We start from the raw sequence: 27,399 nt of genomic DNA on the forward strand, positions 1-27,399 counted from the left end.
CCCTGATTCCATTTTACACCAACATTCCACGACCAACAATCCTGATTCTCAGGTCGGAGAGACTCGAGTCAACAATGAGCTGTGGGCGGAGCTTGCCGATTCACCTGGACGCAGCAGAAGAGTTAGAACGGCTCCTCTGATAGGCCGGTGCTGTTTGGGTCGGTCCTCCCGTAGAACCGCTCTTATAAGATGAAGGCGGAGTGGACCGAGGTCTTCCTGATGAACGGCAGGTAGGAACGCTCACGCCGCTGCTTCCTTATTGATCCGTCTCACCGTTACGTCTCGTTACTTATTTATTTACTTTCATACAGAAAAATAATTTTCCGTTGATAGAAGTTCATAAATGCTTTGTCGAACGTTTTGTTTTATTTTATTTTCTCTTATTTTGAAGGATTTAATTTCTTTATTTTATTTCGGTGATTTCAGTATTCTTCATCCTCTGCAGTTTTAGATTTTACGTGATGCAGTATTGATCCTGACATTCTTGTTATGCTTTTAATGTGAAACTCCTGCAGGAAGTGTTGAACTTTACGATGGAAAGTGACTGAACGTGAGGAACAACATTTGTCCTGGCGACGGCAGCGCCGCGGACGCCTTTAGCTGCTAACGTTTAACCTGTCTCACCTTCAGGGCAGGGAGCTTTAACACACAAACACACCTGTGTAAACGTCTGTTTATGCAACGTACAGGTTTCCTTTCTGGCCCCGTCAAAATAAAAGTCACTGAAAACATGGTCACAACCAAAGAAGGTGTCGAGGGCAGAGCTTTTTGCTGTGACGCTACAGACACACCCACCCGGTCCGAGGCAACCAATCAAAATGAGAAGACCCAGACATGCGTACAGGATGCTCATTGGCCCTCCGTTGCCATGGTTTCTACTGATACGGACACCACGCCTACTTAATAGTATTTAACTTGATCAATACAATAATCAATAACAATGTAGAGAGAAAAGCATTCTGATTACAGGAGAAACGATGGAGGCCACGCCCAGATCACATGCAGGACGCGGGCGTGGCTGATTAGCCTAGCTACTGCTCGCTAACAAACAGAAACGAGTTTACGCCCCTCTGGTCTGAAGACGACGCCCAGTCAGCAGCTGATTGGCCGGATCTAAACCCTGATGATAAACGAGGCCGTGGGGGCCGTCCTCCAGCTGACTCCTCCCAACAGGAAGTTACTGTCGTTTGCCCCCTAATGGAAACACACAGAACAAAGTGAGGCATGCTGCCAGGCGTCGTCATGACGACGTCCCCGCCCAGCTGGCGGAGGAGTGAGAGCTGCTCCGTCTGAAAACACGCCGACGTCTACGCTAGCTTTTTACACCCCGGCAGGACAACGGGAAGACGAACGCCACCTCGCCGAGTCTGTCCACATTTGACCTGACGGCGACCTCCGTTAGCTCCGCCCTGCAGCAGCGGCACCGCCTTTATCTGTCGTTGCGTTTGGGCGAATTGACCGGCTCCTCGTCTTCCTCCTTTTCATCTTTCGCTCCAATCAGCCGCTGGCGGGCGAAGTCTTCAAAGATGATGTCATCGTCGCTGAGGGAGAAGAAGGAGACTGTTGTCAGGGTGACGGAGGACACCGCCGGGTGCCGGGTGCCCCCCCCCTTTGTGGCAGTGATTTTCCATGTCTTTGTTTAAATCGTAAATATTGTAAACCTTCCTATTTGTGCTGGTCCCCATGTCCACCCCTTAACCTTAACGTTAGCTTAGCACAAGTAGCAGGGACAATTAGCCTAACGTCAAGACAAGAAACCGGTTGGAGACCAAGGGACAACCTGGACATTCGGGACCATGACCCGTCCTACCTTCTCTTAACGCATCGTCCCCACCGAGCCAGCATTAAAGGCATCGTTTAATCGTCATGGCGATACCTTTATTGATCTCTGAACGAATGGAGAGCTGGATTATTTCTGCTCTCATTGATAATATCAAACACGATCAAAAGAATCAATGATCTGTTGTACGAGTGTGAAATCGCATTCAGGCTGGGGAGCAGCCAATCAGACGAGCCGGCGGGGAGGACAGACAGGGGGACAGACAAGGGACAGACAGACACGGGGACAGACAGGAATACAGACAGGGGGGGACAGACAGACAGGACAGGGGGACAGACACGGGGACAGACAGGAATACAGACAGGGGGGACAGACAGACAGGACAGGGGGACAGACAGGGGGGGACAGACAGGGGGACAGAGAGCAGCTTACTTGGTGTCAAACTGGATCAGGTTGGTGTCGATCTGCGCTTCGTCCGGCGCTGCAGGGAAAGACGGGAAAACACGGCTGAAGGAAAGACGCTGCGTTCGGTTCCGCTCAGTCGGATCAGAGGTCCGCTTTCACGCAAACGGTACCGCAGCTAGAACCAGCAGAAAGCCTGCAGACGAGGTCCGACGGACGGGACATCTCACGGCGTCAGGTGGACACCGAAACGAGCCGGTTAGTCTGGAGAGTCGGACCGGAACCGCGGCGACCGGAGCGGGCCGATGGAACCGGAACCGGAACCGCGGCGACCGGAGCTGGCCGACGGAACCGGAACCGGAACCGTGGCGACCGGAGCTGGCCGACGGAACCGGAACCGCGGCGACCGGAGCTGGCCGACGGAACCGGAACCGCGGCGACCGGAGCGGGCCGACGGAACCGGAATCTTGTTGCTATGAGACAACAGTGCTAACCACGATGCTAACCTGTTACTGATACACCTGAGGAGGGGGGTCAGCAGGTAGAGGTCAGAGGTCACATCCATGACTCACCGTCTCTGTAGGCGGAGTCTTCCGGCGGCTTCGGGTGCATCAGCGTGAACGGCAGCTCGACAGAGACGTCACTGAGAAACAGAGCATCGCGTCACCAGAACGTCACGCGGCTAACCGTGCTGCTAACAGCTGAGCGAGGCGTTCAGGCGCCCTCTGTAAATCCCAGCTAGAATGTGGGAGGTTACCTCGCCGCCAGATCTCCCAGGAGCCTGAAACCGAGAGACATGGAAGACGTCAGCTTCACAGCATGAATATATATGTATGGATATATTTATTAGATAGAATGTTAGAGTACAAGTACAGTCACACAGTAGCATGTATTACAGTACAAGTACAGTCACACAGTAGCATGTATTGCAGTACAAGTACAGTCACACATCCTGTCTAAGAGGAGCATTTCATTTTCATTTCTTGCGGTCTTGTTTCCGTTGAAAGTCCTTCGTACATAAATCATCGACATTTAACAATACAAATAAATAAAAATAAATTACTGAATTGATGCAACGTAACATTAGAAAAACAAAAATAAAATGATTTTACACCGTCGATGCAAACTAACAATTAATCTAAAATAAATTACACCACAGATGCAAAATGACAATGAATGACAATAGATTACATAAATTACAATAAATTACTAAGGCAATTAATATGTGCAACGTAGGTGGACAAAAAAAAGGGGGGGGGGGGGGGGGGGTTGATCCGGAGAGAGTCGTGATGACTATCTCCGTTTCTGTCCCCCTGAAAGGTGTATTTTTAGGGCCGTTTTGAAGGAGGCCAAAGAGGTGCATGTTTTGAGGGCAGGAGTCAAACAGTTCCACCCTTAGGGGGCAGTATTGTAAAAAGATGATTTACCCATGTTAGTCCTATAGGAGGGGGTAATCAGGTTGTTGTTTGAGCTCCCTCTAGTGTTGTGGCTGTGGGTGTCACTAAATCTGTGGAGGTGTTTATTCAGGTATGCAGGGATTGAGGGGACTGAGGGCGGAGCTGCATTGACTATTTTAAATGCCAATCCCATTTTGAGTTGTTTAACCCTGTCTTCTACCCTGAGCCATTTTAGGCTAGCAAAATGTCCAGGAAGAAGTTGGGTCATGGGCCCCAGATTGAGGAGTAGCCCAATCAGTTTGTTTTGGGAGGTTTGGAGCCTGGTTTTCAGGGACACTTTGATGTTTGAATACCAGGAGGTGCTAGCATAGTCAAAGAGGGGCTGAACGAGGCTCCAGCAAACATCCGGAGAGCACTTTTGTTGACAAAAGCAGCATCAACGCTCACGCAGCTGCCTGCTGACACCTAGCTTCCTGCTAGCACCTAGCTGCCTGCTGACACCTAGATACCTGCTGACACCTAGCATCCTGCTAGCACCTAGCTGCCTGCTGACACCTAGCTACCTGCTAGCACCTAGCTACCTGCTGACACCTAGCTACCTGCTAGAACCTAGCTTCCTGCTAGCACCTAGCTGCCTGCTGACACCTAGCTGCCTGCTAGCACCTAGCTACCTGCTGACACCTAGCTACCTGCTAGAACCTAGCTTCCTGCTAGCACCTAGCTGCCTGCTGACACCTAGCTACCTGCTAGCACCTAGCTACCTGCTGACACCTAGCTACCTGCTAGAACCTAGCTTCCTGCTAGCACCTAGCTGCCTGCTGACACCTAGCGTCCTGCTAGCACCTAGCTGCCTGCTGACACCTAGCTACCTGCTAGCACCTAGCTACCTGCTGACACCTAGCTACCTGCTAGAACCTAGCTTCCTGCTAGCACCTAGCTGCCTGCTGACACCTAGCTACCTGCTAGCACCTAGCTGCCTGCTGACACCTAGCTACCTGCTAGCACCTAGCTGCCTGCTGACACCTAGCTTCCTGCTAGCACCTAGCTGCCTGCTAGCACCTAGCTGCCTGCTGATTGGGTGATAAACCTCATGGATGATCTTACCAGACTACATGTTTGCTTTCAGGCTGAAGGTTCTGTAGAAACTGTAGAAATTAAAGATCCCGGCAGCCATAGGAAGGTCCGGTTCTATTCTGCGATACTGACCCGCCTCGGGACACCACCAGCTTGACTTTGACCTTGTAGGACACGATGATGCCCAGGATCTCCTTATTGGCTCCTTCTCTTAACCTGTTGGAGACAGACCAATCAGCAGACAGGCGGGGTCTACAAACGTTCTGGATCGGGGTCCCAGAGAGCTCCTCCGATGAGCCGACTCGGGCTCTGCCGGACTCACAGCGTGCTGGACGCCAGGTTGGTGTCCTCGTGCTTCAGCTTTCCGTCCAGAGCCAGACCTCGCTTCTCCCGGTTGTTGGCCAGGAACGGCGTGAGGGTGAAGACTTTGCAGAAGGTGGAACTGGGAGCGACGAGGTCACTGAGCAGAGAGAAGAGCCAGCGGTCAGACGTCTGAGCCGAGGTCCTCCAGGCCGACGCCGCCGGGACACTCACTCAGAGTCCTCGGTGGCCACTGGACATTTGTACTGCGCCGTGTTGAACAGACAGATGTCGGCATACTGCCGCACTACGGGGACGGAAGCAGACGTCAGCGAGGCGGCGAGGGGCCCCGCGGCCCGGGACAGGAAGGCCGGAGCGCCGACCTACCTGAGATCTTCATCTTCTTCACCGTCTTGTTGGTGTTGTTGGTGACGTGAACGTTGACGCTGATCGGCTCGCCGTGGTAATAGATCTGAGAGAACAAAGCTAGCACGTTAGCATTCTAGACTAGCTAAATGTGATCAAACTCACAACATTCCATTTTCACCCTCGCGAAGGGGCCCCTTGAAACCACACGCATCATGCATCGGGGCCCCTTGAAACCACACGCATCATGCATCGGGCCCCTTGAACACAAGCCCCTCCCCCTACCTCTTTGTCCAGCGACGCCTCCAGGTGCAGCGGTTTGTCCGACAGCAGGAAGTGCCGGGTGGTTTCTGCCGTGGGCTGGGGGCCCGGCGTCTCCGGGGCGTACTGCACCTTCCGGATCACCAGACGCACCGAGTTCCTGCAACAACAGGACCCTGAGGCGGCGGTCGGGTCAGTCCGGAGCGCCGCCCGACAGGAAGTGCTTCCTGCCTCATTCAGATTGATCCGGGTTCCGCCCACTTTTACCGTTTGTGGATCTTCTCCTCCGGATGTTCTCCGCAGAAAGCTTTGACCTCGAAGTCGACTCCGCAGGCCTGAGGACAGATGGCAGAGAAACGTCCTTCAGGACGGGGACGTCCGGATAAAGGGAGCAGGAAGTGGGCGGGGCCGTTACCTTGCCGGTATCTTCTGGGCCCGGCTGGAGGGTGACGGAGCAGGGCAGGTTCAGAGGGATCTAGAAACACCGGGGGTCAGGGGTCATCGCTTCACGGTGACGTTGGAATAAAATACTTTGAAGTATTTCAGGTCTTCGTTTATTTGAAACCGGACTTCAGATTTGGAGATCGATATTCTAAGTGATTAGAACTTGATCAGAACCACGCTGTCGTTCTGCTGGGACGGCGGAACAGACGGGAAGATGATCCGATCAATCAATCAATACTGATCTCTCGTTACTCTACTTCTATAAATCACAGATATTTAGATGAAAGGGACAACCCGCTGAACGCGTTAGCTTAGCATGCTACGGTTACAACATAAGAATCGATCTGGAATCAATGATCTCCCCTGATGTCGTCTTCTCTCTGATCAGCAGCCTTCCTGGCAGGACGAACTCAGGGCAGCGGTGAAGCGAGTCCGGCGGGCTCCGTACCTCGAAGGTGAACGGGTGGGCGTGCTCGCCCAGCTTTTTGATCAGGCGTTCCTGGAGACGGCTCAGACCCTTCTTGTTGTCAGGAAGCGGAGGGAACGTCTGGAAGTTCGCCACAAAGAGATCTTTCCGGAACGTCAAGCCGAGGACGTCGAGGTCCTCGCGCCCGTAACGGAAGGCGCAGGTCATCGCCACAAACACTGGGGACACAACAAGACATTTGTGCTAAGCTAGGCTAAACACGTCTGACTCTGCAGTAGACGCAGACGAAATGGACATTTGGACATGGAGACGTTTCACTGATTGTCAAACTGTTCCCTTAAAGAACGAAGACTCCAGCATGGATCCCTGAGGGACTCCTCAGTGTGCGATCTTGAGACACGTCCAATGCTGGGGACTCAGGTGTCTCACCTTTCCTCTCCTTCAGGTACTCGGGGTCGATCAGGACGATGCCATCTGGAGGAAGTCGATGAACAGCAGAGGACTATTAGTTTTAATCAAACAGATTTTATAGTTGATTTAATCAATATTAGTAAAAGTGATCTCACCGACAGGTTCCACCAAATCCACGTGATCCACAAAGTCTCTCTTCCCCAGATAGACGGTGAGCTGAGGGAGGAGCACAGGGCTCAGTCGGCCAATCAGATGAACTCTCAGTGCAGCATGCAGCCAATCGGACAGTCCAATCAAAGATAGAAACTCTTTTGTTCATTTTTGTCCTAAAATGTTTTGCTGGTTTCCATTGTTCGTTTTTTATTTTGTTCTTTGTTTGACAAATTGTTTCAAGACATGTTTACAAGTATCTGCAGGCGTACGCAAACATGTTTTATCCAACAAACAAACTTTCTGGGGATGTTCAGACTTTTCTGGGGATGTTTAGACTTTTCTGTGATGTTCAGACTTTTCTGTGATGTTCAGACTTTTCTGGGGATGTTTAGACTTTTCTGTGATGTTCAGACTTTTCTGTGATGTTCAGAATTTTCTGGGGATGTTTAGACTTTTCTGGGTGTGATTAGACTTTTCTGGGGATGTTTCGACTTTTCTGTGATGTTCAGACTTTTCTGGGGATGTTTAGACTTTTCTGTGATGTTCAGACTTTTCTGTGATGTTCAGAATTTTCTGGGGATGTTTAGACTTTTCTGGGTGTGATTAGACTTTTCTGGGGATGTTTCGACTTTTCTGGGTGTGTTTAGACTTTTCTGGGTGTGTTTAGACTTTTCTGGGGATGTTTAGAATTTTCTGGGGATGTTTAGACTTTTCTGGGGATGTTTAGACTTTTCTGGGGATGTTTAGACTTTTCTGGGGATGTTCAGACTTTTCTGGGGGTGTTCAGACTTTTCTGGGGGTGTTCAGACTTTTCTGGGGATGTTTAGACTTTTCTGGGGATGTTTAGACTTTTCTGGGGATGTTCAGACTTTTCTGGGGGTGTTCAGACTTTTCTGGGGGTGTTTAGACTTTTCTGTGATGTTCAGACTTTTCTGGGGATGTTTCGACTCTTCTGTGATGTTCAGACTTTTCTGGGGGTGTTCAGACTCTTCTGTGATGTTCAGACTTTTCTGGGGGCGTTCAGACTTTTCTGGGGGTGTTCAGACTTTTCTGGGGATGTTTAGACTTTTCTGGGGATGTTCAGACTTTTCTGGGGGTGTTCAGACTTTTCTGTGATGTTCAGACTTTTCTGGGGGTGTTTAGACTTTTCTGTGATGTTCAGACTTTTCTGGGGATGTTTCGACTCTTCTGTGATGTTCAGACTTTTCTGGGGGTGTTCAGACTTTTATGGGGATGTTTAGACTTTTCTGTGATGTTCGGACTTTTCTGGGGATGTTTATACTTTCCTGAGGATGTTCAGACTTTTTGGGATATGTTCAGACTTTCCTGGGATGTTCAGACTTTCCTGGGGGTGTTCAGACTTTTCTGGGGGTGTTCAGACTTTTCTGGGGGTGTTCAGACTTTTCTGGGGATGTTCAGACTTTTCTGGGGGTGTTCAGACTTTTCTGGGGGTGTTTAGACTTTTCTGTGATGTTCAGACTTTTCTGGGGATGTTTCGACTCTTCTGTGATGTTCAGACTTTTCTGGGGGTGTTCAGACTTTTCTGGGGGTGTTTAGACTTTTCTGTGATGTTCAGACTTTTCTGGGGATGTTTCGACTCTTCTGTGATGTTCAGACTTTTCTGGGGGTGTTCAGACTTTTCTGGCGGTGTTCAGACTTTTCTGTGATGTTCAGACATTCTGGCGGTGTTCAGACTTTTCTGTGATGTTCAGACATTTCTGGGGGTGTTCAGACTTTTCTGTGATGTTCAGACTTTTCTGGGGGTGTTTAGACTTTTCTGTGATGTTCAGACTTTTCTGGGGATGTTTCGACTCTTCTGTGATGTTCAGACTTTTCTGGGGGTGTTCAGACTTTTATGGGGATGTTTAGACTTTTCTGTGATGTTCGGACTTTTCTGGGGATGTTTAGACTTTGCTGGGATGTTTATACTTTCCTGAGGATGTTCAGACTTTTTGGGATATGTTCAGACTTTCCTGGGATGTTCAGACTTTCCTGGGATGTTCAGACTTTTCTGGGGATGTTCAGACTTTTCTGGGGATGTTTAGACTTTTCTGGGGATGTTCAGACTTTTCTGGGGATGTTCAGACTTTTCTGGGGGTGTTCAGACTTTTCTGGGGGTGTTCAGACTTTTCTGTGATGTTCAGACTTTTCTGGGGATGTTTCGACTCTTCTGTGATGTTCAGACTTTTCTGGGGGTGTTCAGACTCTTCTGTGATGTTCAGACTTTTCTGGGGGCGTTCAGACTTTTCTGGGGGTGTTCAGACTTTTCTGGGGATGTTTAGACTTTTCTGGGGATGTTCAGACTTTTCTGGGGGTGTTCAGACTTTTCTGTGATGTTCAGACTTTTCTGGGGGTGTTTAGACTTTTCTGTGATGTTCAGACTTTTCTGGGGATGTTTCGACTCTTCTGTGATGTTCAGACTTTTCTGGGGGTGTTCAGACTTTTATGGGGATGTTTAGACTTTTCTGTGATGTTCGGACTTTTCTGGGGATGTTTAGACTTTGCTGGGATGTTTATACTTTCCTGAGGATGTTCAGACTTTTTGGGATATGTTCAGACTTTCCTGGGATGTTCAGACTTTCCTGGGGGTGTTCAGACTTTTCTGGGGGTGTTCAGACTTTTCTGGGGGTGTTCAGACTTTTCTGGGGGTGTTCAGACTTTTCTGGGGGTGTTTAGACTTTTCTGTGATGTTCAGACTTTTCTGGGGATGTTTCGACTCTTCTGTGATGTTCAGACTTTTCTGGGGGTGTTCAGACTTTTCTGGGGGTGTTTAGACTTTTCTGTGATGTTCAGACTTTTCTGGGGATGTTTCGACTCTTCTGTGATGTTCAGACTTTTCTGGGGGTGTTCAGACTTTTCTGGCGGTGTTCAGACTTTTCTGTGATGTTCAGACTTTTCTGGGGGTGTTCAGACTTTTCTGTGATGTTCAGACTTTTCTGGGGGTGTTTAGACTTTTCTGTGATGTTCAGACTTTTCTGGGGATGTTTCGACTCTTCTGTGATGTTCAGACTTTTCTGGGGGTGTTCAGACTTTTATGGGGATGTTTAGACTTTTCTGTGATGTTCGGACTTTTCTGGGGATGTTTAGACTTTGCTGGGATGTTTATACTTTCCTGAGGATGTTCAGACTTTTTGGGATATGTTCAGACTTTCCTGGGATGTTCAGACTTTCCTGGGATGTTCAGACTTTCCTGGGGATGTTCAGACTTTTATGGGGGTGTTCAGACTTTTCTGGGGATGTTCAGACTTTTCTGGGATGTTCAGACTTTCCTGGGATGTTCAGACTTTTCTGGGGATGTTCAGACTTTTCTGGGATGTTCAGACTTTTTGGGATGTTCAGACTTTCCTGGGATGCTCACCTCTGTTCAGGCGCAGGCTTAAAATGATTGATTGGTTTGAACAGGTAAACTCACCTTTCCATTGGGACTGGCTTTCTTAAACACTCTGAAAACAGAGGAAATCAGGCGAGAGTTAATGGTCTCTGTCATACAGAGTGTCCCTTTCCTATTGGCTCATTGTAGCTGCATTGTTCATTGTGTTTGCGCCGTCCTTTGTGCATCGACTATCGACGCGCGCACACACACACACACACACACACACACACACACACACACTCTTTCATTCCCCATAAATATTCACACCAACCCGACAGTCGGGGTCTCTTTCGGGGAGCCCCGAGGCAGCAGCATCGTCTTCCTGTCCGTGGCCTGTGTCTAATGTGGCCTGACATTATTACCCCCCGCATGCTAACGCTGTCATCAATTAGCCGCTGCGGCTCCATTAGCTTTCAGCCTCCTCCTGAATGGATCCGTATCAATCAGCAGCATCAGGATGCCGGTTTCCCGGAAACGGCCAGGACTCCTGGGAACTGGCTCAGCACGAGATTACCTGCTAAACGCCATCTCTGCAATTAGTCCAATCAACTGTGAGCACAATCAAAGATCAAAGGTCAAAGGTCAAGACGATTTCAAATGGATTGGTCATTTAACATCTCTCTTCCATTTTAGTGATCCTCCTCATCCTGGGACTGGGAGATCAGGGACCATCCTGTCCTACTGGGCCGGGTCCTGGTCTGACGGTGGACCATCCTGTTCTATTGGGCCGGGTCCTGGTCTGACGGTGGACCATCCTGTCCTCCTGGGCCGGGTCCTGGTCTGACGGTGGACCATCCTGTCCTACTGGGCCGGGTCCTGGTCTGACGGTGGACCATCCTGTCCTAGTGGGCCGGGTCCTGGTCTGACGGTGGACCATCCTGTCCTACTGGGCCGGGTCCTGGTCTGACGGTGGACCATCCTGTCCTACTGGGCCGGGTCCTGGTCTGACGGTGGACCATCCTGTCCTACTGGGCCGGGTCCTGGTCTGACGGTGGACCATCCTGTCCTACTGGGCCGGGTCCTGGTCTGACGGTGGACCATCCTGTTCTACTGGGCCGGGTCCTGGTCTGACGGTCTTGTGTTGGTCTTAAATGTCTTCCGTCACTCCTCTGTTTGGCCGATCGATCGGGGTTAACTGACTGATCAATATCTGACGGTGTTCTCTCGCTGCCTGGAGACTCCCACGATGTTCCAACAGAAGAACTCATTCTGAAGTCCAGTACTGCAAAAGTAAGTACTTTATAGTAGAAATACTTCTAAGTGCATGAACTGATGACCCTGACGGTCTTGTTCTGGCTGGAGGCCCGAGGACAGGACCGGGTCCCGGTGCCGTTAACGCCGCGTCTTCAGCTCTGAGCTGCTCTGTATGTCTGACATCACACTGAGCTCATTAATATTCTCCTGACACACTCGGATAAACTCAGCCTGCGCACACACAGGAAACAGAACCCGAGCGGTTCTGATCCAGGTGTGTGTTTACAGAACCATCTGGAACCAAATCAAATCAACAGCGATCCATTTCTGGACTCATCGGGACCACGTTCCAGAGTATTCCTGGGTTCGGGAGCCGGACGGTGTAGATCAGAATAAAGGGGCGGATCCCAGAAAGTTCGGCCGCCTCCTAACGGATGCTAACAGATGCTAACAGATGCTAAGGAGTTGTCTGTCATGCATTCACACAAGTCAGACTCCATGCTGCATTCAGGTGCACCTCGTAAACTCCACAGACTTCCAGCGATGAGGTCACAACGTCATCTGCGGCTGGGTTTCCATGGAAGTTTAGAGGAGGCGGAGTCTGAGCGAGGATCCGGATGATGGGATGGAAACAATGATTTCCCCAAAAAGCACAAAAACCTCGGGACCGATTTCCCTGAAACTTCCTGGACGTGTTGAACGTGAGTTGGGAATGAGCCCCTAAAGTTCTGGTGCTGATCCGGATTCGTTTGTTCGTCTGTCTGTGAGCAGGACTACAGGAAACCTGCTGGATGGATCTGGATCAATAAAACCTGTAGATGGTCCTGGTCTGACTCGGATCCATTACATTCTGAGAGCGATCCGGATCCCCGTCTGGATACTGAAACATCTGGATTCTCCCATTTACTCATAAAGGGGTCCGATCTGAACCATCATGAAACGTCTTCTGGTTCTGATCCAGAATGAGGTCAGGAACAAATATTACATTTATCATTAAACCATTTATGGATTAAGAATCAGTTAAAAATGTTCATGTTGGTGTTTAAAGATACCAGAACCATCTAGAACCTTCTGGTGCTGATCCAGATCCGAGAACAATCTAGAACGTTCTGGTGCTGATCCAGATCTAAGAACAATCTAGAACCTTCTGGTGCTGATCCAGATCCGAGAACAATCTAGAACCTTCTGGTGCTGATCCAGACCACCATGTGGACCTGGTTAGGGGGGGACGAGCAGCTTGGGGGAGGTCTGTGCCCTCTGGGGGCGTGTCTCTGTGGTAGCGGGCAGCTTGGGGGAGGTCTGTGCTCTCTGGGGGCGTGTCTCTGTGGTAGCGAGCAGCTTGGGGGAGGTCTGTGCCCTCTGGGGGCGTGTCTCTGTGGTAGCGGGCAGCTTGGGGGAGGTCTGTGCTCTCTGGGGGCGTGTCTCTGTGGTAGCGAGCAGCTTGGGGGAGGTCTGTGCCCTCTGGGGGCGTGTCTCTGTGGTAGCGGGCAGCTTGGGGGAGGTCTGTGCTCTCTGGGGGCGTGTCTCTGTGGTAGCGAGCAGCTTGGGGGAGGTCTGTGCTCTCTGGGGGCGTGTCTTTGTGGTAGGGAGCAGCTTGGGGGAGGTCTGTGCCCTCTGGGGGCGTGTCTCTGTGGTAACGAGCAGCTTGGGGGAGGTCTGTGCTCTCTGGGGGATGTTCTCGTTTGTAATGTACTCTCATTACTTTCTTAAAGCGTAACACATTTTTTTGTCCAATACTGCTTCTCAGCTTGCCGTCACCGCTTCCTGTCTATCAATACCTTCAAAATAAAGGCAGAAATGCAGAAAAAAATAAAAGCTTTGAAACAGAAAACCAGCAGACGTCACACGGCGGTTCTGAACGTTACGTAATGTGTGGTTCTCTCTCACGCACGGATCTCACCTGGTTCCTTTATCGACCATCCTGGCGACGCCGACAGCTGCTGGACAGAGAGGTGGTGCTGATGGAGCAGGATGGAGGATGTAGTCGCCGTGGAAACTGAGGGCAGGCTGTGTCTCCAGCGCTCGCTCGCTCTCTCTCTCTCTCTCTCTCTCTCTCTCTCTCTCTCTCAGGAAGTTGTCGTCATGCCATCAGATTCTCCTCAGCGGGAGGAAAAACCTCCGTCTGAGCTGCAACTGAACCGACGCCTGAGTCCACTGCTCTGCTTCTCCCCCCCCCCGCCTCCCTCACTCCCCCGTCAGACTCATTACCAATAAAACTTGTCCCAACAAAAAAGCACCCAGAGGACTTGATGTATTTCAGTCTGACATTAGCATCATGCTAGCAGCTGGACCTTCAGTAAACTGTCGCATGAACAGCTTAGAACCCACCCAAGCAGAACGTCTGTACCGGGTCGGAACAGAATCAGTGTTCTAAATAGAATTTGTCATCTTTTATTTCATTTCGGTATCCAAGAGAACAGATCCCTGACTGCTTTGACAAATCAGCCTAAAAATACAAGAATACAGTACACCTCTACTACCTAAATACATATATATACTGTATCTATATAATATACTTGTATATTGTTGTCTAAGTATATCAGCAGCAGTCTGCTAGCAGCGGTCTGTTAGCAGCGGTCTGTTAGCAGCGGTCTGTTAGCAGCGGTCTGCTAGCAGCGGTCTGTTAGCAGCGGTCTGCTAGCAGCGGTCTGCTAGCAGCGGTCTGCTAGCAGCGGTCTGCTAGCATCGGTCTGCTAGCATCGGCCTGTTAGCAGCGATCTGTTAGCAGACCGCTGCTAGCATCGGCCTGTTAGCAGCGATCTGTTAGCAGCGGTCTGCTAGCAGCGGTCTGTTAGCAGCGGTCTGTTAGCAGCGGTCTGCTAGCAGCGGTCTGCTAGCAGCGGTCTGCTAGCATCGGTCTGCTAGCATCGGCCTGTTAGCAGCGATCTGTTAGCAGCGGTCTGCTAGCAGCGGTCTGCTAGCATCGGTCTGCTAGCATCGGCCTGTTAGCAGCGATCTGTTAGCAGTGGCGCTGCTTCATGGCGGCGGCTCAAAGGTCGCTGGCAGCAGCAGCTTCCCGCTCCCTCATTTATGACTTCCGTGTGAAACCCCGCCCCCCAGCACCGTCGTATTTAGAAAACGCAGACATGCCGATCCGTTAAAGAATAAGGGTGCGTTCCCACTGCGCGTGTTTGCTCCCATTAAAACGTACCAGAGTTCCTTTACTCCGATAATACGCTCCGTTTGGGCCAGTGGGAACGCGCCTCCGGACTCTGGAGAGGATCAAAAAAGTCCGCCCGAAAAGGAGGGTCTCGGTTCCTTTGGGCGGAGCAAAGGACGGAGCTACGTAGTGACGTAGTGACGCTCTACGCGGTGCGTCTCCGGAAGAGGAAGTACAGCGAGTACTCCAAGCTGCTCCAAAAAAAATAAAAGTGGTGAAATACGTACCGCTGCGTGTAGGTTTCATTAACTAAATATGCGTTATAATACTTTAATCTCTTTTTCCGAACCAGCTACGTATCACCGGTAACTGACGCGCTACGGCGCTACAACAGTCCAGCGCGGAGCGGAGAGTCAGCTGATCAGCAGCGATAGCTTCTCATCCCGTTGTTCTGAACCGACCCGGAGACTTTGTGTTTGTTAGAAACGACTAGCGTTGTGTAACATTTAGGATTTAGGCCAGAACTAAATGAGATTCCCTCCCTAAAGGAGCAGCAGCAGCAACCACGCACTCAAAAAAAAAACATGGGAGGGGGCGGGACTTCCCCTTCTACTTTGTCCAATCGACAAGCGCCGCTTTCAGCCACGCGACGTTGCTCTGAAAGTTCGTTCCGTGAATAAATCACAGTGTGAACGCAGACCTTTCAGCGAGTTATAAATGCAGGAATCTGCTCCCAAAGGAACCGAGTCCCCTTGGCGCAGTGGGAATGCAAAGAAACACCCGAGACAACAGGTTAGAACGTTTATTGAAAGTCGATCCTCGTAAACAAATTAAAACACTTGGTCTTCCGCAGACAGAAAGATTAAATGAAAGAGGGAGGAGCTGAGAAGGCGGCGGCTCCGAGGAGCTTTCTGAATTCTTTTTCTGACTCCTTCACCTGACAAGGTGGGTGATGTCCTGTCCCCTGTCCCCCCCCGGCGGGTGAGGACATCATGAACCTCGTCCTTTAAGTCCTACATCTAAACAGATGGGACGTCTTAAAAAACACCTCAATGTCAAGATTAGTAGGTAAACAACCACAACAACAACAACAACAACCTGACCCGATAAATAACAAACAAGAACGAGAGACGAGCCGTGGACAGAACCGGAGGACGTCCTCTGGACCAGAAACGTAAAAAACTATATTTCATCCGTTTGTTTGTTGATCGTTAAAGGCGCTTAGCCCCGCCCCTTGTCTCGGATCGTGTCTGGCGTCCATGTTGGACCTTTATCTTCTGATGCTGTTGACTTCGTCCGGGACCTTCAGCAGCACCGCAGCATAAGCAGCTAGCTTAAGCAGCTAGCGTTAGCAGCTAGCTAGGGTCAATGCCTCCAAAGATGAGGGCGTGGTCTTCCGGGTGGAGTTGTCCCCTCAAGAGTCCAGAGGTCTTGATGGGGAAATGGACCACCAGATGGACAGGTGGTTGGGTTCTACCAGTGAACAGCGGGCTGCAGTACCAGTAGTGACCACATGACCTGGATCAGCTGTAAACGTTTAGAAGTCGGTTTCCCTTCAGTTTAAACGGAACGGAATGAAAACCAGCAGAAAGCAGAACGATCTACTTCCCTTTAGTCCAATCAACAAATAGCATTGCTTAAAACCGGCCTGGCTGCTGTTGCCATGCCAACACGTCGCCTTGGTGGACCGCTGCTTCAGACGTCGCTCCAGAGGACGGCCAGTCGGTTCTTTCCCACGCTGACGACGTATTCACCAGAAGGAGACCAGGACACAGCGCTGATGGGCGAACTGGAGAGGAGAGGCCCGAGTAGATAGACGATAGATTGTGGCGTCCCTCAGGGGACTGTCCTGGAACCCAAAAACCTCTGGGCCACTCGACAGTCGACCCTTTTTACTCTGTGGCCATTGTACTTTGTTTACAGTAAAATTACTAGTCTGTAAACGGTCAGACATTTTACTGAAATCAATTTGCCCGGTCTCTAAACGATTCATTATTTTATTTTATTCAATTTAAAAGCTTACTTCCCGTCAGCGATGGACGAAAACATGGAAATCACTTTTGTTGCCTCAGCACAAAGTTAGCCCACTGCGTGTACTTTTTGTTGCCATGGCTGCTAATGCTAGTGTTGCTAATGCTAGTGTTGCTAATGAGTGCTGGGTCCTTTGCGGAATCTTGTGGTAAATTTGAGTCCAGCGTTTAACTCGAGTTTAATTTTGTCATTAGCAGGAAAACGGAGCCAAAAAACTAAATAAAAAACACAAACTATATTCTTGTTGTCTCTTTAACAGCTAGTAGAGTTCCTCAGGGAACTGTCCCGGGTCTCTGATAGTTTTCAGAAGGCAGCAATAATGGATATGTCCTCAAGTGATTTGGATGATTGATCACCTGATCAGTTACCTGTGTTTGTCAGGTAGGCGGGTCTCCAGATTGCCAGTGGAGACATTCCAGATGTAAACGGCGCCGTCAGCTGATCCGGCCGTGAGGAAGCAGCCGTCCGGACTGATGACACAGAACAGTGGGTCAGACCGGAGGTTCTAACCGGGCCACGCCTGGACGGCAGGCCTACGATATGAGGGTGAATGGGGGCGGGACAATCTGGGGGCGGGACAATCTGGGGGCGGGACACTCTGGGGGCGGGACATTTAAATGTCCCCTGAATATCTGAGACTTCATGAATGCAGGAGATCTGATTTAATCATCACCGGAACACCAAACACGGAGAACAATAGCGCCGGCGCCACGGTTCTGGTACCAAACACCGCTACGCACACACCGGATGCATCTGGTACCGGTACCAAACACCGCTACGCACACGCCGGATGCTTCTGGTACCGGTACCAAACACCGCTACGCACACGCCGGACAGAGACACGCTGATATATTTGGTGTTTCTACCAGAGAGCTGAAAATCCTGGACCTACAGTTGTCATGGAAACTGCAGAGACGGAGCCACACAGAATCTCATCCGTTCTCGTTTCACTGGAGACGTGGACAGAAACACGTCCAAACCGAAGACCGACGGACGGCGTGATGTCTGGACCGCCAAAACCCGTCACATACGGTGTTTATGCTAGTGCTATGTGCTAACGTCCTACTGACAGGTGCAGACAGAGTCCACACTGCCATCTAGCCCCCAGGAGGTGAATTACAACGACTGTCTGTGGCTCAGGACCCGACCGCAGCCTCATTACGGTTCCTCTGGAAGTCACCAAACCGTTTCACCAGCAGGGGTACCCAGTCCGCCGACAGGTAGCCGACAGGTAGCCAACAGGTAGCCGACAGGTAGACCGGATGGCGTTAGCCGGCAGCCTATCATCCGCCCGAACATGAGTCACCACGCATGAGCGTACAACGGCGCTAAGTACTGCAAGAAGCTAGCAAGCTAGCCAGTCGCATCGTTAGCCTCCAATGAAAGGGCTTAGACATGAGTGAGGGGGGGGGGGGGTGGGGGGGGCTGGGCCGTGGGGGGGGCTGGGGGACTGGGGGGTGTGTGGGATGGGTGGAGGGTGCTGGGAGGGGGGCGGGTGGTTGGGGGGGGCGTGGTGTTGGGTGCTGGTGGGGCGCCAGGCCGGCCCGCTGTGCCCCGTGCCGCTGCGCTGGCCTAGGTTTCGTCGGCTGTGTTGGTGTAAGTCGCCCCCGGGCCCTGGACTGGTTCTTCTGCGTGTGGCTCTGGTGGGGCCATGGTGGTCGTTCTTGGGTTGCTGTAGCTGCTTGGGGTGATCTGGGGGCTCATGTTGCCATTGTTGGGTCCGGGATGGCTGCCCCGTTCTTAGGTGGAGGTTTCACGCATGCCAGATCCACCACTCCAGCACCTATTAAAACTCGTTTAGAGAGTCAACCCCGCCCACAGATCTCTGAGTTAGTGGAGGTTGCTGGGTCAGTGCTTGTGGCTCTCACTATGCTCTCTCTCTTTTTCCTCAGATCTGAGAACTTGGTGATCCATACTTTCCTCTAGAGACGAATGTGAACCTGGTGTATTGGGACAACTCTTGGTGATGATTGGATGGAAGGGGTAGAATTAAGGGGCACAAATAAATCCATTGCACTTTCTTCTCAGAACACTGTGTATTTGTCACTTTTTGTTTGTTCATGTTGTATGTTCACTGCGGTGTGCACAGCCCTCTACGGCGGTAAGCAGGTAATAAAACTAATAAAATAGGAATAGGCTAGGCTGCCAAGAGGGCAGGTGACGGTCACAATCACTATAAGAATAAAAATTGCATAGAACTCCAGCAGTGACTGACGTTATGTCCGTCACTGTGGAGCACGAATGCAGACAAAAAAAAAAAAAAAAAAAAAAAAAAAAAAGTCTCTTTGGTGAACAGTAGCGTGGGCGCTATTGTTCAGCGTGTCCAGTGAATTATTACCGTAACACTGGACATAGACAACGATAGCGCCGGTAGATAAAGGGTTAACAGCGAACGCCACGCAGAGCGGCTTCTTTGTTTAATTAGTGTTGCGTATTAAAAACGCCCATAAACTGCTGGCGCGTACCGGCAGGAACTTAAACAAAGCTTAAAAATATTCTGAAACACTGTATTCTGTATTTTCTTTATCCGATTACTCGATTAATTGATCCCCCACCAGAGGAAAGGTGTTTCCTCCTTCCTGCATCGCTCGACAGGAAGCTGCTGGACGGGCGATAATGGCTCAACCTGTACAGGTGTACTGTGCAGTAATACAAGAGTACACATGTGTACTGTGCAGTAATACAAGAGTACACAGGTGTACTGTGCAGTAATGCGAGGTACACCAACATGTACCTGAGGGCACTCACCTGATCACGGCTTTGGTGCTGTCGCTGAAACACTTAAAGCCCTCCGCTCTGCCAGACAAGGACAACCAATCAGCACCTGTCCCTGTTAGCGTTAGCATTAGCGCTCTACCTGAAGCACAGGCGCTCTTTGCTCCACTCCCTCAGCTCCATCAGCTGGAGACAGTCGTCACGGCAACAGCTGAGCAGCCGGCGATGGTCGCAGCTGATGTCCAACGAGGTGACCTTTCCCCGCGCGGGACGTTCTTCCACGCAGCTCACCGTCCTGAAGGACAACAATCAGCTGACCCGTGTGAGGGGGCGTGTCCTCCCGTCCCCGGCTGCTGCTCACTTTAGCTTTTTATTAAAAACAGTTTTATGAATGTGACTAAAGTAATATATTCAATCAATAAAACTGATCAGGGTTCGATGCTGGCGTGTGATTGGCAATCACCATGGGAGGGGTTGGAGGGGGCGGGAACTGTTGCTAGGTGACAGCCGGGAGAATGAAAGAGGTGATCAAAATGAAGTGAATGTTGTGTGAACGTTGTGTGAATGTGTGAACGTTGTGTGAACGTTGTGTGAATGACGCGTGAACGTTGTGTGAACGTTGTGTGAACGTTGTGTGAACGTTGTGTGAACGTTGTGTGAATGTGTGAATGACGGGTGAACGTTGTGTGAATGACGCGTGAATGACGCGTGAACGTTGTGTGAATGACGCGTGAACGTTGTGTGAACGTTGTGTGAATGACGGGTGAACGTTGTGTGAACGTTGTGTGAACGTGTGAATGACGGGTGAACGTGTGAATGACGGGTGAACGTTGTGTGAACGTTGTGTGAACGTTGTGTGAATGACGCGTGAACGTTGTGTGAACGTTGTGTGAATGACGCGTGAACGTTGTGTGAATGACGCGTGAACGTTGTGTGAACGTTGTGTGAATGACGGGTGAACGTTGTGTGAACGTTGCGTCAATGTTGTGTGAACGTGTGAATGACGGGTGAACGTTGTGTGAACGTTGTGTGAACGTTCTGTGAACGTGTGAACGTTGTGTGAACGTTGTGTGAATGACGCGTGAACGTTGTGTGAACGTTGTGTGAATGACGCGTGAACGTTGTGTGAACGTTGTGTGAATGACGCGTGAACGTTGTGTGAACGTTGTGTGAATGACGCGTGAACGTTGTGTGAACGTTGTGTGAACGTGTGAACGTCGTGTGAACGTTGTGTGAATGACGCGTGAACGTTGTGTGAACGTTGTGTGAACGTTGTGTGAATGACGCGTGAACGTTGTGTGAACGTTGTGTGAATGACGCGTGAACGTTGTGTGAACGTTGTGTGAATGACGCGTGAACGTTGTGTGAACGTTGTGTGAATGACGGGTGAACGTTGTGTGAACGTGTGAATGACGGGTGAACGTTGTGTGAACGTTGTGTGAATGACGCGTGAACGTTGTGTGAACGTTGTGTGAATGACGCGTGAACGTTGTGTGAACGTTGTGTGAATGACGCGTGAACGTTGTGTGAACGTTGTGTGAACGTGTGAACGTCGTGTGAACGTTGTGTGAATGACGCGTGAACGTTGTGTGAACGTTGTGTGAATGACGCGTGAACGTTGTGTGAATGACGCGTGAACGTTGTGTGAACGTTGTGTGAATGACGCGTGAACGTTGTGTGAACGTTGTGTGAACGTGTGAACGTCGTGTGAACGTTGTGTGAATGACGCGTGAACGTTGTGTGAACGTTGTGTGAATGACGCGTGAACGTTGTGTGAACGTGTGAATGACGGGTGAACGTTGTGTGAACGTTGTGTGAACGTTCTGTGAACGTGTGAACGTTGTGTGAACGTTGTGTGAACGTTGTGTGAATGACGGGTGAACGTTACCTGCTGTCCCAGACTCTGATCTTGCTGTCGTAGTGTCCACTGATGATGCAGTTATGAGAACAGACCACGTCACTGCAGTATGAGCCCACCTTAACTTCCTGCACACCTGGAGCAGAAGTCCCTTCATCAGGAAGCTGATTAGCCCTTATTGGAACGTTATTGATCTGTGCTGAGACTCACAGGCGGCTCTGTGGAGGTCCCACAGTCTGATGGTTCCATCTGCACTGCCTGTCAACACCTGATGAGGGGAGGAGCTGAACCTAGCTGCAGTCACCTTCCTACTGTGACCGGTTAGGGTTACCTGAAACAGGTGAGGCACGCAGGTGAGACACGCGGGTGAGACACGCGGGTGAGACACGTGGGTGAGACACGCAGGTGAGGCACGCAGGTGAGGCAGAACTACAGATTGGTGGATTTTAATCAAAGCCTTTCAAATGTATAAAACATCCAGTTGCCACGGTTACCTTGGGGACAGACTCGTCCCGCTGCCACAGCATGGCCGAGTTGTCGTAGGAGGCTGCGAGGACCCTCCGCCCCTGAGCAAAGACATCACCTGTAAGTGATCCAGGTGGAGCCGGCAGAGACTTCACACCTGGGCACCGTTTTACCGTGGAGCTGAAATCGATGCAGGTGATCCCGCCCCCGCTGCCGTCCAGCGTGGCTGTATGAGTCAGCGAGCCTGATGACATCATCAGTGAGGTCACACACCTACCTAACGGCAGCACACTGAAGACGGCCGGGACGCACCTGCTCTGACGGTCCACAGCTTGATGACCCGGTCCGTTCCTCCGGTGGCCAGCAGGTCAGAACTGGAGCAGAACCTCACAGCGTTGATGTCTTGCTCATGGGCTTCCTGGCAGACAAAACGCGGCCAACAGTTGATACATGATGCCTAGACCCGCCCACCTGAGTCCACCTGAGGAGGTGTTTTGGGAACCGGGCCCTGGACTCGAGGGAACCTGTATAAATGAGCTCCATCTCTCTCTCATGAAGAGGACGTGAGCTGCAGCGAGGCATGGTGGGTAATGCGGTGAGGACAGAGGACGTCCTCATTCCCGCCCTGTACAGGGTCCGGCTCCTCACACGCACCGGTACCTACAACATGCATAAGCCACACCCACATTTCTCTATAATATTTAAATGATTATCTTTAAGGTTTTTAGAAAGGAATGTCGTTGCAGCTTCGATAAAAGATGTGTTTACGTTTATAGAGAATGCCGATCCATGAGTGTTCTCCCGTGTTCTCGCGTGTTCTCGCGTGTAGTCCCGCGTACTCGCGTGTAGCCCCGTGTACTCGCGTGTACTCGTGTAGTCCCGCGTACTCCCGTGTTCTCCCGCGTAGTCCCGCGTACTCGCGCGTAGTCCCGCGTACTCGCGCGTAGTCCCGCGTACTCCCGTGTAGTCCCGCGTACTCGCGCGTAGTCCCGCGTACTCCCGTGTAGTCCCGCGTACTCCCGTGTAGTCCCGCGTACTCCCGTGTTCTCCCGCGTACTCCCGTGTTCCCCCGCGTACTCCCGTGTTCCCCCGCGTACTCGCGTGTAGTCCCGCGTACTCGCGTGTAGTCCCGCGTACTCCCGTGTACTCCCGTGTTCCCCCGCGTACTCCCGTGTTCCCCCGCGTACTCCCGTGTTCCCCCGTGTATTACCAGTACTTGTAGAGCTCTAACAGGAACTCTGGCTGACAGACACGTTCCCGGAGGACACATCAGATCTTCCTCCAGACAGCACACCGAGTGGCCACGCCTCTTCCTGGTGACATCACACAGTCACATGACCTTCAGAGCCGTAAGGTAAATATTACACCTGGAACACGACACCCACCCAAACAGCTCCTTCATGGAGGTGAAGATCCTCGGAGACGAAACCGACGCTGATCTGAGACGGAGACGGACGGTTAAGCAGCAAGAAGAACAACAACACCTAGCAACAACAACAGCAACAAGAAGAAGAACAACAACAACAACAGCAAGAAGAACAACAACACCTAGCAACAACAACAACAGCAAGAAGAACAACACCAAGCAACAACAACAGCAACAGGAAGAAGAAGAAGAACAACAAGAGGAAGAACAAAAACACCAAGCAACAACAACAGCAACAGGAAGAAGAAGAACAACAACAAGAGGAAGAACAACAACACCAAGCAACAACAACAGCAACAGGAAGAAGAAGAACAACAACACCAAGCAACAACAACAGCAACAGGAAGAAGAAGAAGAACAACAACACCTAGCAACAACAACAACAGCAAGAAGAACAACAACACCAAGCAACAACAACAGCAAGAAGAACAACAACACCTAGCAACAACAACAGCAACAAGAAGAACAACAACAACAACAACAACAGCAAGAAGAACAACAACACCAAGCAACAACAACAGCAACAGGAAGAAGAAGAACAACAAGAGGAAGAACAATAACACCAAGCAACAACAACAGCAACAGGAAGAAGAACAACAACACCAAGCAACAACAACAGCAACAGGAAGAAGAACAACAACACCAAGCAACAACAACAGCAACAGGAAGAAGAACAACAACACCTAGCAACAACAACAACAACAACAACAGCAACATCAACACCTGAACAGTCTGGCACGCCCTCTCTCCGGCGAGTCGCTGCGGGGGCTTTCCTTCCGAGACGTGCATCTGAAGGCGGGAAACACACAACCCAGCAAGGTCAAAGGTCATCGTCATGCTGCCGACGAACAGACAGGAAACTACCAAAATAAGAGTCTGTGGGCCAATCAGCTGTTCCAGGTGAGCTTACCTGTCCACAGTGACCTTTGACCTGGCAGCAGTCTGCAGCTCCTTCTGCAGCTTCGCTTCTCGAGCTCTGATGAAAGCAAACAGTGATGAGTTCAGGTACCCGGACCTGCTCAGGTGTGTGGTGTGTTCAAGTACCTGGACCTGCGTTCATTGCGGTTGTTCATGTGGGCGGCGGCCTGTCGTTTGAGTTGGATCACGTCCTCCAGCAGGTGTCCTTCCCTGACTTTCCCCGCCCTGTGTCGGGCCTCCACCCCCCCCTGCCGCTGCAGCAGGGCGTCGTACTGGACCTTCACCGCCCGGTTGTCCTCCTGAACCTGCTCCACCCGCACCTGCAGCTCCCGCCGGACCTCCAGCACGCCGGCCCACCTGCGCTTCTCCTCAGAAAGTCTGATGCATGAGGTTTAAGGGAATGTTCCGTTGGATCACCTGACCTGGCTGAACCAATCGGCTGCGGCCATCTCTCACAGGTGTGTCTCACCTGGCGTGCTGCTGCTCCAGGACAGCGTCCCTGACCTTCAGCTGCTGCTGCAGATCCACCACCTGAAAGGCCAACTGAGAGGAACCCGTTCAGAGGCGAAAGTCCTCAACGTGTCCGTGCTACCTGTCCAGGTGTCCCCAGGTGTGTCCCCAGGTGTGTCCCTACCTCCCCCATAGTGGTTTTCAGCTGGGTGTTCTGGTGAAGCAGAGAGGAGATGGAGCAGGAGGGACGTCTGGATACACGAAACAAACACACCGTCAGCGTTACCGTGAGCGACGGGGGGGGGGGGGGTCCGAGGTCAGATGCAGCTACCTGACGGCCCCGCCCACGATTCCTTTGGTCAGACTGGACTTCTCCATCAGCCGGGTGTCTGAAAACACGGAAGGGACAAACGGATCAAGAATCTGGTGCGTGGATGACATCACGATGACATCACGATGACGTCACGGGTCACTGCCAACATGTTCTAGTCTGGCCCGGTAACCGGGTGAGATTCTGGTTCTGACTGACTCCTGCTGAGAACCCCTGAGATAACAAACCTGATTTGAGTGAGGGGGGGGGGGGTGCGCCCCAGGTGTGCATGACGCACCTGGAGACAGGTGAGCCACGTTCAGGTACATTTAAAGAAACTCGGGATTCCTGTGTTTAGCTGAGAGTAAAATACACCGAAGCCGAACTGACACCAGGAGCACCACCGGACCGGACCGGACCGAACCGGGTCGCGGAGTTCGGTTGTGATCTCCACACGTTAAGCTGGAACTTGTCGTACAGAAGCAGATCAGGTCCCTGAACGTCGCGTGCTGGACCCGGTCCCGGTGCTTCAGCTGCCGGACGACGTGCGTCCTCCAGGTCTCCGCCGCGCCGCCTCCCGGGGCCGTCAGCCCGGGCTGCTTCATGGCGGTCCCCGCTGACAGACGCTCACAGGCCGGCCACACGTCACGGCCAGCCCCGCGGAAACGCTCCGCGCGCCGCCATGTTGGTTTCTGTTTCTCTGACGCTTGTTTGTTTGGTTGTTTTGAACTTTTTTTACGTTCCGAGTCGAGATTCGTCACTCTGGAAGTGGGTGGGGCCCCCGGGTCTCAGCCAATTACAGGCCGCTGACGGGAAACACGAGCGCGCGCATGCGCACTCAGTTACTTTTAATTTGCGTTTTGACTGACATCGTTAAAATGACTTTATGTATTATAATAATAATAAACAGATTTTCCAGCTTCAAAGCAACGTCATTCTTCACCTGGATCAAAAACGGACCAATCAGAACCGGCCTCGGGACCCGGATGTGGGTTCTGACTCCAGCCGACTTCCTGGATCCACCACGATCCAGATATTCCCCTCGAGCAGCGAGTAGCGAGTTCAAAGACGTGTTTACTAAACAACAACGAACATCTGACGTGAACAAACAAAAGGCCGTTCTTTGAACGTCACACGTTTGGCTCCACCTAGTGGTCAAAAAGAAGACCTGCTTCATAGAAATCCTTTATTGTCGTTACACGTTAAAAAGGAAACAGAGACACCAGAGACGTCTGTTTTAATGGACCCCAAACAGTCTCAGATCTCGTCTCACAGTTGGACGAGTGTTCCAACGTCCCACACTCTGATGAAACTCAAACGCCCCTCAGTCTGGCCCCTTCTTCCTCCTCTTCTGCTGCACCTCTTCCTCCTCCGCTGTCTTTCTCTTTGCCTTCTCGTCCACCTGCTCCATGGCGTCCCACACCTCGTCCTCGCCTCCCTCGTCCTCCTGCTTCACCTCCTGGCACCCCGCCTCGTCCCCCCCGTCCTCCAGGTCTCTGCTGGACAGCAGGAGACAGTTGAGTTTGGACTTGAGGTAGACCTTGTGCTGCGGCTGGCGGTCCTCCAGGCCGTGGATCCGCAGGAAGCGGTCCAGGCCGCAGGACGCCACCACGGGCAGGGCGGGGTGACACTGCAGCCCCCTCACACTCCCCCCCAGCCCCCTCAGACAGCCGCGGACCGCGCCCGTCCTCAGGTCCAACAAGGCCACCTGGCCGTGGGTGTTTCCCACCGCCACCGTGTTACCGCCGGAGGGGAGGGACAGAGCGGTGAGCGGGTACTCGCCATACTCCACCTCCAGGACGGGTCGGCGCCGAGGGGACGACGGGTCAAAGACGTGGACCTGCCGGAGGACAGGAGACCGTTAAAGCATCACAACCACCAGCCTGGTGTCCGAGCCTGGTGACGTCACCACGCACCGTGGCGTGGACCCACCTGGTGGTAACCGGTGCAGGTGACCAGCTTGTCCGAGCCCGGGATGAAGGCCACGTCCCGGAGCCAGTAGGGCCTCCGGAGGTCCAGCCAGTCGTCCCGCAGGTTCCTGCTGGAGAACAGCGGTTCCTTCGGGTTCTCCAGGTCCCAGACCTTCAGCCCGTTGTCCCTCCCGCCGGTGGCCACCCTGTGTCGGTGGACCGGACTCCGCCGCATCCGGCACACGCTCTTCCCCGCGTTGATGTGCGTCACGGGCTCGCTGCTGTCCTCCCTCCACACCCGCAGCGCCCCGCACTCCACGCTGGTGACCCACGCGGAGCCGCTGAGCGCGGCCAGCCCCGTGAAGCAGCCCTGGGACGGGTCCCCGCAGCACCGGGTCCCGGTGAACGCGCCCTTCTCCGTGCTGAAGGTCTTCACGGTTCCGTCCACGGAGCCCACGAGGAGCTCGCTCTCCGCCTCGTCGGCCCAGCACAGCGCGCGCACCTCCCGGTCGCGGCTCAGGTGGGTCGTGTTGCAGAAGTTGAAGGCCCGTTCCGGGACAGACTGACCCCCTTCAGGATCCCGGTCTCCGAGCCCAACCACACCGAGCACTGCGGCTGCTGTCAGCCATCTCCC

General features: G+C 51.9%; 3 protein-coding genes across 6 annotated transcripts; all 3 read right to left on the minus strand.

Annotated features, from left to right (window-relative positions):
- Window positions 1-1,429: 1,429 nt before the first annotated feature.
- Window positions 1,430-13,502, minus strand: arrb1 (arrestin, beta 1). The gene is made up of 16 exons (XM_068759545.1): window positions 13,483-13,502; window positions 10,428-10,458; window positions 7,018-7,078; window positions 6,881-6,925; window positions 6,473-6,669; window positions 5,996-6,055; window positions 5,848-5,915; window positions 5,605-5,740; window positions 5,341-5,425; window positions 5,188-5,260; window positions 4,976-5,113; window positions 4,786-4,869; window positions 2,940-2,963; window positions 2,755-2,825; window positions 2,213-2,261; window positions 1,430-1,541 (listed from the first exon to the last, which is right to left on the minus strand). The coding sequence occupies exons 1-16, from the start codon at window positions 13,500-13,502 to the stop codon at window positions 1,430-1,432; spliced, it is 1,254 nt and encodes a 417-aa protein (XP_068615646.1).
- A 1,974-nt stretch (window positions 13,503-15,476) lies between these two features.
- On the minus strand, window positions 15,477-25,550 carry LOC137916553 (protein Atg16l2-like). 4 transcript variants are annotated; one of them, XM_068759540.1, is made up of 19 exons: window positions 25,334-25,550; window positions 24,877-24,934; window positions 24,730-24,796; window positions 24,565-24,626; window positions 24,222-24,473; window positions 24,088-24,153; window positions 23,901-23,966; window positions 23,137-23,190; window positions 22,962-23,064; window positions 22,064-22,169; window positions 21,925-21,995; window positions 21,781-21,852; window positions 21,497-21,617; window positions 21,317-21,422; window positions 19,571-19,723; window positions 19,462-19,509; window positions 19,269-19,352; window positions 17,082-17,183; window positions 15,477-16,471 (listed from the first exon to the last, which is right to left on the minus strand). In XM_068759540.1, the coding sequence occupies exons 1-19, from the start codon at window positions 25,458-25,460 to the stop codon at window positions 16,378-16,380; spliced, it is 1,812 nt and encodes a 603-aa protein (XP_068615641.1). In that variant the 5' UTR covers window positions 25,461-25,550; the 3' UTR covers window positions 15,477-16,377. The 4 variants fall into 4 exon arrangements, with proteins under 4 accessions (XP_068615641.1, XP_068615640.1, XP_068615639.1 ...); XM_068759539.1 differs by having other exon boundaries at window positions 22,968-23,064; window positions 24,565-24,638; XM_068759538.1 differs by having other exon boundaries at window positions 24,565-24,638.
- A 483-nt stretch (window positions 25,551-26,033) lies between these two features.
- Window positions 26,034-27,386, minus strand: wdr74 (WD repeat domain 74; the record flags this gene model as incomplete). The annotated part of the gene is given in 3 exon segments (XM_068759544.1): window positions 26,034-26,695; window positions 26,788-27,317; window positions 27,320-27,386. Coding segments are annotated over 3 exon segments (1,113 nt in total), but the record flags the coding sequence as incomplete, so codon positions are not given.
- Window positions 27,387-27,399: the final 13 nt, after the last annotated feature.

This window comes from Brachionichthys hirsutus, unplaced genomic scaffold, assembly GCF_040956055.1.
Source record: "Brachionichthys hirsutus isolate HB-005 unplaced genomic scaffold, CSIRO-AGI_Bhir_v1 contig_1029, whole genome shotgun sequence".
Taxonomy (NCBI): Eukaryota; Metazoa; Chordata; class Actinopteri; order Lophiiformes; family Brachionichthyidae; genus Brachionichthys; species Brachionichthys hirsutus.